The sequence below is a fragment of the Heliangelus exortis genome, chromosome 8 (genome assembly GCF_036169615.1).
Source record: "Heliangelus exortis chromosome 8, bHelExo1.hap1, whole genome shotgun sequence".
Taxonomy (NCBI): domain Eukaryota; kingdom Metazoa; phylum Chordata; class Aves; order Apodiformes; family Trochilidae; genus Heliangelus; species Heliangelus exortis.
The window spans coordinates 5,415,552-5,426,362 of NC_092429.1; the positions used below are offsets into that span (position 1 = coordinate 5,415,552).

Below are 10,811 nucleotides of genomic sequence, written 5' to 3' on the forward strand. Positions count from 1 at the left end.
GCCTGGGCTACAAAAAACATGCATTAACACTGTTTTCAGGAGTAGATTCCACAAAGTCTTTCTTTACCTTTGGATTTCTTCCTTATGTTCTGGCAAGCAAAGTAGAGACATAACTGTGACTAATGCTAATGTTGCAGTAGTAAAATATTATGCAAAAAAATAGGAAAACTGAACTCACTTGCCCATAAGAATGATTTAATTAAAGTTTCCAGTGTTCCCAAATAGGTATGTTTCACATCATAAAAAAATTTCCTGTCATGACATTTTTTTTTTTAAGGAGGATAATGTTGTTTGCAGAAGCTGACTTTATTGGAAGGCAATTAAATATTTCTTTGGATTGATGTTCAGCATTAATTACTCATTAATGTGGAAAAAACAGCTATAGTTTTGCTGTGGATTCAGGGGTTTCCAAGTGGTTGCATCTAATTCCAAGAAGAAAAAAAAGACCTAAGAAGATCATTATAATTACTGTCATGTGAAAACCTGCTACAGTCCAGGTGTAATAGTTGATACCACAGAAAAATTAACATCTAGCAGTTTGCTGCAGGGAAATGACAAGTAATTCTTACATATGCTTGCAGAATGGGCATTGTGTGATCCTTCCCCTTGGGCTTCTCTTTTTTTTTTTCCAAAGCTCCTATAGAAAATGCAAATTTCCAATACTTGAAGGTTTTGGAAAGTGTCAGCTCTGTACCCCTGCAAGTAATTCCACTGAAAGTAATGAAATCAATGGTGTGAGTAAGCACTGAAGAACTGGTTTTTAATTTCAGACTGACCCAGGGGCTTGCAGTGAGGAGACTGACAGAAATGTCAGGTGTTAGGAAACACATCTTCAGAACTTCAGACCTATTTAGCAAGGGAGTCAATCTTCAATCTTCAGAAGTCAGAAAATAATGACAAATGCTGTGTGCAGAATTTTTACTGCAGTTTGCAGCAGATTGCATGCAGAAAGATTTCAGAAGCAGGTAGTGCAGCTAGCTTTCCTCTTTCTCCCCAAATACCATGAATTTGACCAAAGACTATGTGGCTTCAGCCTTAATATAAACAACAAAATTCTGGGATGATTTAGGCTGGAACAACCTCTGAGTGACTTGCCTAATCCAAATCATTCCGTTTCAATCCAAATTGATTTCATTATCCCCAAGTCATTTATTTAAATAAATGGAGTCAGAAGAAATCACAGTTTAATTATTGGAAACGTTGGTTGGCACCAAGTTTGGAATTAAAATTGTTCCCTTTGAAGTCCTTAAGTGCACAGTATGACAATACCAGTTGTCAAGGAACATTTTTTCCTTTGTTAAAAAGGACAAGCTGAGCATAAAATGGAAGAATGAAACCTCAAATTATCCACATAAGATGATTCTTCCTGTCAGCTGAAAAGTTGCTCACATTAATTCTCCTACTAACTCGTTTACTTTTTTGTGCAGAGATCAGTGCAAGAACTTGGGGGCAAATCTCCTAAAATGTAAAAAATGGAAATGACCTCAAACAAAGTTTCACTGATGATTATACATGTTATACAGTACTGGCCTCACTATTGCTGCCCTAGGAAAGCCAATTGTAACCATGCATGTTAGATGGGTCATTTCATGACAGAAAGCAACCAGGACATCATTTGACCCTGTTCCTGTTCACTTTCTAGTCCTTCATGGTCATGGAAGTAGCAAGCTCTGGTTTTGATTCTATTTTGCCACAGCTGATGTGATGTTCTAGAACTAAGTCATACCCCCCCTCAACTCTCCCAAAACTGAAGACTATTTTTAGCCACTTGTAATGCAACTCTTTCATCTTCTTGTTCAGTTTAGGTGCCTTTCTCGGACTCTTTAAACTCCACATCCCTCTGGAGATGAGCAGTGGTCTGAAGCAATGCAGTGAGAGGTCCTACTGGAGTGCTATACTATCAGACTGCCAAAATAAAGGCTTTGGTTTGCTCACAGATAGTAAAAAGGTTAAGGAAAATAAGGAATTTGGCTTGGCAATCTGGAAGGGATCACTGGCACAGCAATCCAGAGAGAAAACAGTACTGTGCATGCAGTGTATTTGCAGTGTCTTGTGCAGCAGAGTCAGTGAAATGGGATGGAGTCCATCTCGCTTTGAGATTTAAAGAGTGTAAGAAAACACTGACTATGACTTCAGAAAGCATCTAGGAAGGAAACTAGTCAAATTTTAATCTTGTACATTAATATTTCTTTAAATCATTACATGTATGACTTAGTAACACTTTTATGTAAGTATATACACAGATATATGTATGTATGTATATGTACATAAAAACCACTCCCTCCACAATGGAACCTGCTTTGGGGGTGCTGCTGGTATTTCTATTTGCAGATTATGTTATTTTGAAAAGAGCTTTGCTCTGTTCAGATCCCTTAAAGAAGTATCCAGATTTTCCAAAGCAGACAACAATTTTAAGAGGAGATTTGGGACACTTCTGGCAGCAAAGACACTGTTGTAAATGTAGTATGCAACAACTTGTACATCAGATTATTTGCATCTGTTTTTCAATTTTTATTGCTGGCAGTTTTAAGTTTGCCACTTGGCACTCAGTGTCCCCCAAAACCCTGGTTGTGTGCTGGAATCATCTACTATGTTACCAAAAAAATTCAGTTTTGAGTAATTTCTTTACATCTTGGATTGAGCAAGGGATTATTAATACAAGTAGTAGAAAAGAACAAAGTTTATTTTACTGCACTCACTTCTACAGCATAAGTCAAAACTTGTACAAGAAAAATACTGATGCCTAAATCTCCAGAGCAGTTTGTTACACAGAGCTGTTCAAGGCAACATCTGACATTTGGCTAGAATGCATTTAGATATGCAAGCCTCAAATAATCAAAACCATTCCAACAGCTTAATGAATCTTTTTTAATTATACAAAATTCTCCTTGAATTATTCAAATATTAACAACTGATACAACACCAGTTCCTGCAGGCAAAACAGTAGAGGAATGTACCTTTCAATTTTATTTAAACATTATCACTGAAAATTCTGATCTGTATGCATTTGACTAATTATTATTCTAAATGGTGTTTAGGCCCAGTTTCCTAGGCAATCTCTCCACACCTTTCATATGCCACAGTGCACTTCCAATACACAAGTATAAAGCTGTCTACACGTGGCCTTTGGAAAAAAAATCATAGTGTTTACTTTCAGCTGCACTGAGTTAAACAACACTGAGATTATGTATAAACTATCATGGACATTAAAAATCCTGTGTGACAAGAGGTGATTCCAAACTGGCCTGTCCCCAACCTGAACAGAAGGTGCTATAAAGGCAGCTCACCCAGAAAACAATGTGGACGGAGAGGATTTCAGCCTCTATCAGACTGTTCTGCAAATTCCTCCCATGCCCTTCCTGACAAGTGTACCGAGAACCTACTGTTCCCTTACCCTGCTGAATCCAGTGTATCATGCTCCTAGGCAGCCAAGAAAATCAGCAACCCAGGCTGTCTTCCCACCCTCTCTCTCTGTCTTAGGGCTCCACATCACTTAACTCTTCTATAATATCCAGAACCAGGCTTCCTTTATAGCAAATTGATATACAAACAATATATTTTGACTACTGTGATACTACATGAAAAGCCTACAGAAGGCACATGGCTCAGAGACCTCACTCCAAAGCCAGGGAGCCATCTAACCTCAGCAAAAGTAACAAATTATAATCACTTGCTGCTTCCACCTGCTTAAGGGGGGAAGGGATTTACCATGGCTCTGGAAAACATATTTTAGGAACAAGGACTTCACAGTGCTGGGGAGGCAGAGCTGTGAGCCTGGCAGCTCTAACATGATCATAAAGTGAGGCAGGGGACTAATCCCCTGCTAGCTTTTGTGGCTGCTTAGTGACTAAGTGTCACTCTACCCTCATGTTAACTAACACACTCCTCAGAAATGAAAATAAAGCTGCCTGCTACTGAGCTCTTCTCCAGCTCATTTACTGTTTTGAATATACAGATTGGTCTCTGCTTGTTTCTTCTGGGAAAGAAGATGATTGGCCATGTTCACGAACCACCTCTGAATCCTGACTGCCAGCTTCAGGAGCTGAAATAAAAGTAAAGAACAGAAAAAGGTCAGGCACAAGCAAACAAGCCCAAAACCCCAAGCCCTGGATTTGCATTATACGTGGTATCAGTCACATTTCCCAAGTAAACTGGAAATGCAAAATTAGTTTCAATCCAGTTTGTTTTTCAACCAAGTTAATTCAAAGGTGCTTGACCATGAGAGCTCCAGGTCTCTGAGCTGAGGTACTGCACTCCAGACAGCAGCTGATGGTTTCAGCTGTGCTTGAAGAAATGTAGCAAGAGTGCTTCAAGATGGGAAGTGTTGAAGCTGCACTGGAATAGAAGTATGAGGCAGATTCTTTGCCCACTTAATCTCAGTGAATCTGTGCCACGTTTTTTTAACACTCCTGTCAATTCTCAAAGGCCTTGACAGACTAAATAATCCTTTCTTCTAATCCCACTAGGGACTTTCAATTATAAAGTATTTACTTGCCTATTTGCATGAAAAGTTCTCTCATTTCCTTTTAGGTGACTTGGGGTTTAGTTTGTTTTTCTGTGGCTTGTTCTTTTAGAAAGCCAACAAGTCTGCAATCAGACTCTATCCTCAGATGCTGTACTGGCTGTTCTACTGGACATACCTTGTGTTTATTTTGTCACATTTCCATAACATTACTAGTCAATAATGCATGAAATTGTGTAACAACATGGCCTATACTTCACTGCTGTAAGCCTAACTGGCCTCAGTCATTCAACTGAAGTCAAATGTTGACTCAAACCTTTCTGGCATCAGCTTCCAGCCTTGGAAAATCTTTTTCAGACAGGACTCAGGGTTTTTTTTTCATTTTGTCTTAATTTCAGATTCCCTTCAGGGCAGAAATCACAGACATTTCTTTTCACCAGCCATCCCCTGCTAGATGTTTTTTATTCATTCTTCTGCAAGAGTTTTGCCAGGAAACCCATTTCACTTCAGATTTGGAGGTATCTCTGGAGGAAGAATGTTTCCGAGTACCACTGCAGGTTTGAGTCAGTTCTTTTCTTGGGGAAAAAGATATGATGCAATCCTAACATTCCTATGCACTAAATATTACAGGTTTTCTCTTTTTTCAAACCTCTTTAGTATCAGAATCAAAGAACTATTATTTTCACTGTATCTTCCTTCTACATCTCCATCTTCTGCTGGCAGGCTGTTTTGTACGTGACCTGATGAAGAAGTATCCCCCCTCACCGGGTGACAGCTGAAAATTCCTACATATTCTGGAACACAAATACTGTGTAATGGAATTAATCTGTATTTTCTCCATAGTCCTAAGAAAACTGGATTGTTCTCTAAGTGGCCCAATGCATTGTTTCCTGTGGCTTTGTGCCTGGGTTGTGATGTGTAATAAGAGCTGAGGTCATGAGATGGCATTTTGCTCTCTAGGGGGGTGCTCTCATGACCTCACTTCTTTATCCAGTTGCCTGTTTTCACGATTGTCCAGCACAAGTCTGGATTTCCTCTGTCTTCCTCGTGCAATACCACTACTGCTCTCAATGTCCCCTACATCTGTCTGCTACCTCCCATTCCTTCCCATTCCCACACCCTCCAACAGAACAGCTGCAGCTCCTTTCAGGTTCTCTGCCATTACAGTATCCCCCAGAGCTTTTTGTCCTTTCCAAATCATAAAACCCATTAATCCTCACATACACTTCCTGGTTTGACAGCCAGCCCTCAGTTTCCCCCCCCACACACACACACAAATCAGCCCTTCTTACTTCACCACCAGCACACAGCTATCTCCTTCAAGATGCATTAAAATCCTGATTCCTTTGTATCTTGAAATAATTTTACATTTCTATGACACCTGCACACCACCCCCCACCACCATATTCTTCATATTCCCCTTGTCTACCACATCTCCTGCTTACTTTTCTTTGGCTTTCCAGCCAGAAAAGAAGCAGGTATGCTCTGCCTGCTCTGAAGATGTGTGGCCACTGCTGGGCTGAGTGGCAGGCACTTGGCTGATAGCCAAGGCACACACAAATCAGTCAGGAATTGAGTGCTAGCTGACTGCCAGCCAAGCACCACGACATGGCTGCAAACAAGCCACTTGGTGGGAGGCATCTGTTTCCCTTGCAGATCAATATTGCCTGTGATCACAACAGAAATGTTTGGCTGAAAATAACCAGGGGGTTGAAAAGCTATGAGAGGACTGACATAAACAGAAAATGAGACTGCACAAGCCTTATGTTGTCACAAAACCAGGCCAAAAAACCACCAACCTATATTTTGTCCCACCTAACCACTATCAAAATCTTTTAATTTCAAATTATACTCCTTTATTTCTCCTCCTTCTTATGCAAGAGATTTGGGTTTTCACTGCTTATTGCAATATGTTTAATTAACTGATTAGAAAACTTTTATTCTCATGATCATGAAGAAAAATTAAGTTGTATTTTTAATCTTCATTTCCAAAAAGAATTTAAAATAGAACTGGCTATTCACTCATGCAGTGTGAGTGGTTAATTTTCTGAGCAGCTCTACCCTCTTGTGGTCAAAGCTAGCTGCAGCCAAATTAAAAATGTGCAAATATAATTAATCACAACTCTGTCCACATGGAGGCACAATACAGGAAAGAGACACAAAAGAGAGGAACACAAAGACTTAACCTATGCCAGAAATATAAAATCCTGTGAGCTTCAAGAAAACAACTTGATAGTTTGAAGATTCAATCTTTCATTTTGCAACAATTAAAATGTAGGATTTTCAGATGAGCAAGAAATTCCGTATCATTAATGCCAATTCTTAGTCTGCATTTTTTTTTAAACGTTTTGTCTACACTGCAGCAGAAGCAAGTACTTTTTAAACATTTCCTGTAAACTAGGTACTTAGAAAGAAAAATATTTTCATTTTGAGAACAGTTACAGATCCTATTCTGCACTAGCTCTGAGTCCTGGGGCCTCCAGCATCTGCTCAAGATTGAGGTGCTTGTCAGCTGGAAAGCTCAAACATGCCAGGATGCTTCCCCTGTGTCAGGCTAGAGCTGTACAGCCTGGCAATGTGTCCTGGTACTTCAGGATCTCATTTTTGGCTCCATCACAGGGATTTGGGAACTCCTGTGAACTAGGGAGTCTCTAGAGGCTTCCACCTCTCTGGCTGGGTATTGAAACCAGGTTTAAACTGAGTGTCCCAGGGCTCAAGTCATGCTTCCTTACCATGTGCTTCCTTGGTTGTTTCAGCCAACATGTTCAATGAAAGGGGAGGAGGAAGGTAGTGAATCCCTGGCAGAAAATTCGGTGGCATGAACTGAGGCAGAGGAGCGTAGTATCCTTGATGGAAATCTCCACCTCCATCTGGAATCTGCAGGAAAAAAATCATGAAGTAAAGCATCTTCCATTAAAGACGCTCCATAGGACACAACTCTATTGTCAAACAATTTCTCTTTCAATTTTTACCTGTGGATATTAATTTTTTTGTCCATTTTGTCCATGCACGTACGTGAAGCAACTGATAAGCATGGTAACTTTTCATGGGTACTTTAACAGCAAAGAGGCAGCTAAAGGTAAAGACCAGTATTTCTTGAGATAATTAAAAGACCACTACTTACTGACACAGAAGTTACATTTCCTGCTCCATAGTTGCTAGCAATGTGTCGGAAACCTCTCTGAAGTGGTACCCCTGGAGGTGATGGTGCTCCCCGACAACTTGGCTGATTGATGGCAAATCCCATGGGAAATGGGTGGTAAGGGTATACTCCAGAATACCCAGGGTACACTTTTGGAGGTTCTCTCTCCAGGTATTCTGGGTTGACCATGTATTCTGGAGGTAAAGCAGGGTGAGCTAGGAAACAACGAAAAAAGGACAAAGAAAAGTAGCCATGTAATTCCATGCAGTTTAGTAGAAGTAGCTGCAGGATCAAATTCCACTCTCAGGCAGGAGAATCTGACCCTTTAGTTTCATGCACATCTCCTTATTTATTTATTTTGTGCTTTTTTAAGGAACTAAGGAAAAGTGCAGCAGAGTATTCTGTAACACAGAACGATCTGTATTCTTTCCTGCCTTGTGCACTGTGAAGCTATTCCTTAGTAAAGCACTGGATGCAGAATCTTACCTTTCCAGTACATCAGCAACAGCAAAAAAACCCCTACCTTAAGGGTTTTAACTCCAGCAGAACTTAAAAATCTACAGAAAGAGTTGTAACTTTAGTCCCATATGTCACTTCACAAGTTAATTTACAGACAAAGGCACATTTCTGGGGACATACACAGGCAATTTCAGATGCATGTATCTGTTACTTCCTTTGTTTTGTATCTTGCATCTGGAATATTATGTGGCCTCTCTGAAGTCTTTAAAAAAAAAAAAAAAAGTGGTTATTTGAATATGACTAGGGTCTTCTTGTCTACACATCATCCTGTTGATAGAAAAGTGGAAGTTTTTGCTTTGAGAGTAGGTCAGCTTCTGGAATACTAGAAGTATACTGTTTGTCCCTAACCTTTTTCTAAAATTGGTCAGCAAGTTAAAAGTGTTATTAGGGGAAGGACTAACAGGCAGATGTAGAGTTAGCATCATCCAAAACATCATTTTCTTAGGAAACAAAGCTGAAAAAAAGGAACGGTTACTGACAGACAAAAGGAAGAGCTACTGACAGATTAGGTGGGAACTAGAGATGTCAGAAATTACTCTTTCCTCTGGGCTTCTCAGAACAGCGTTTTGTCTTGCAGGCTGCCAACTCTCCAGAGGCTCAGTCTAATGACTACTGCAGTCATCAGGGATTTCCATAAAATTACTATAGTAAATAGTAGTATGAAGTTACTATAATAAATGGTAATAAACTAGACAAGTCACATGAAACACTCTATTAAAGGAAGCAGTTTAAGAGGTGGCAGACCATACAACTGTTCCACCTGCAAAATCTATGCTCTGATCTTAAATATCAAATGTACTTTTACACCAAGTGATTTCAGACAAGTTCAGTCTTTGTCACAGGAATTAAGGACAAAAGGCCTCCTTCTTTTACAGTGCTATAGTAAAATGCTTACTTGAGGCAACTGCATCAGTCACTTCCCTTTTTCCTGCCACTGATGAGTTTTTCAGCATTTTTGTATCGGGAAACTTGTGCCTCTGAATTTATAAACAGTGAGACAGCACTCACAGCAATATCCACAAGCACACCTGTACTGCACAGTGGATCACAGTTTGGTTTTTCTCCCAGACCAGTTCCCCTCTCAGAAAAATACCCCTTGCTTAAGCTTCAACCTTGCAATGAGGAACAAGGCCAAGCACCCTGAGCCCTGCAGAGCTGCATGACCAGCATTGCAAACCCTGCAAAAAGGAAAATAAATGCAGGGTCACGCGTTCAACGTGCAAGTTGGGTACCTGCGTCCATCGAGGGAGGAAAGGAAAGACAGCAGGAATGTCTCTCCAGAGCTGGAGCCTGAGGAATCGGGTGGGTGCAAACCGTGTTTGATGAGGAGAAGAGGGAGATGAACACAGAAGGATGGTAGGACAGGGGAAGAGGGTTTGGGGAGAGGTCCTTACCGTAGTCCCAGAAGGGAGGGCTGCTGGGAGATGGTGCTGGCCCCCTGCTCGCTGCACTTTTGCTGTTGCTGCTGGTGGGCTGGGTGCCCTTTGACCCCTCATGGGTGCCCTTCATGCCCTCATGGCCTCTCTGCTCAGTGGCACTGGGGCCTTCACTGGAGGGAGCGGGCCCTGCGGCTGCCCCAGCCGGGGGGTCGGGCACCTGCTGCCTCAGGGCCTTCTGGGCCGCCATGATCTTCTGCCGCTCAGTGATGAGGGAGCACTTCTCGCAAAGGCAGAGCTTCCAGCGGCAGTGTCCGGCGTGGCCCTTCACCGGCACCACGAAGCCATGGTTACGGCAGCGGGAGCACTTGGGGGTCCGCACCGTCGCCTTCGCCGCTGCAGCCTCCTCAGCCTCCATGGCACACACCCCAACCCTGGCTTAACCACTTTGGCACAGCTCTGCTGGCTCCTCGGGGCTCTTATATAGGCACGGCCACTGCTGTCCCAGCATGTAGCAACCTGGGCAGGCGGGGCAGGAGAGCCCATGGCAGCGGGTGGGGAATGCCCTGCTCCAGGGAGCCTGCAGCACCAGAGCTGCCTCGGCCCCGCAGGCCTCCCCTCCCTTAGCCCGGCATGGCTGTACCTGCCCGCCTCCCCCTCAGGCCCCGGCTGCGGGCTGGAGCCCGGGCTCAGCCATGGGGGATGGAAGACAAGCAGGGACTGTGTCTGCAGGAGCAGGAGGGAGCCTGCCAGACATTTTAGTTCAGTGCCCTGCGTGCAGAGGTGGGAGTTTTGCACGTGTGGGGAGAGAAATTCAGTGTCCCTTAGACAACTGCCTTAAGTGATAGTTTTTCCCTTTTGGCAATTTAACATCCGCATGCACTTTCATAACTCTTATGCATTCGCTTTTAACATGCACAGGATTTTGGTTATGTTTCGTTCCCAATTTGCAGCATGCTTCTCTTGATCAGGAGCAGTGACTGCCTCAGCAGAAATAAAACCCACAACCCACGGTTTCATCATTCTGTTCTTCAAAACAAGGTACTAAGATGAAGGCGGAAAGCGGATGTCATTTGAAAGACCTGTCTCTTTTTCTTGGAATTCCTTATTCTCCGGAAACAAAGACGGGCTTTCAATTAGAAATATAGGAATGCTTCAATTCCAGTATTGCTTAGAAAGCACTTGTTATTTGTTACTGCTGGTAGCTACAAATCCATGGTTTACACAGTAGCCCATTTCCACGACAAAACTCTCCACTTTGCAATATAAGACTTGCCACTGCTGACTTTTCCTCACAAATGCAATAGCTAAT

At 42.2% G+C, this 10,811-nt stretch overlaps 1 protein-coding gene across 1 annotated transcript; it reads right to left on the bottom strand.

Annotated features, from left to right (window-relative positions):
• Nucleotides 1–2,665: 2,665 nt before the first annotated feature.
• DMRTB1 (DMRT like family B with proline rich C-terminal 1) lies at nucleotides 2,666–10,136 on the bottom strand. Its single transcript, XM_071750084.1, has 4 exons — nucleotides 9,518–10,136; nucleotides 7,587–7,819; nucleotides 7,195–7,339; nucleotides 2,666–4,042 (listed from the first exon to the last, which is right to left on the bottom strand). The coding sequence occupies exons 1-4, from the start codon at nucleotides 9,915–9,917 to the stop codon at nucleotides 3,936–3,938; spliced, it is 885 nt and encodes a 294-aa protein (XP_071606185.1). The 5' UTR covers nucleotides 9,918–10,136; the 3' UTR covers nucleotides 2,666–3,935.
• Between the last annotated feature and the right edge of the window lie 675 nt (nucleotides 10,137–10,811).

Bases quoted from the DNA above. Each gene is read 5' to 3' on its own strand.
- DMRTB1 (XM_071750084.1), bottom strand. From the start codon at position 9,917: ATGGAGGCTGAGGAGGCTGCAGCGGCGAAGGCGACGGTGCGGACCCCC. The intron at 7,820-9,517 runs GTAAGGACCTCT...GTTGTTTCCTAG, and splicing joins CCCTCCCTTCTGGGACTACG to CTCACCCTGCTTTACCTCCA. The intron at 4,043-7,194 runs GTAAGGAAGCAT...CTTTTATTTCAG, and splicing joins AACAACCAAGGAAGCACATG to CTCCTGAAGCTGGCAGTCAG.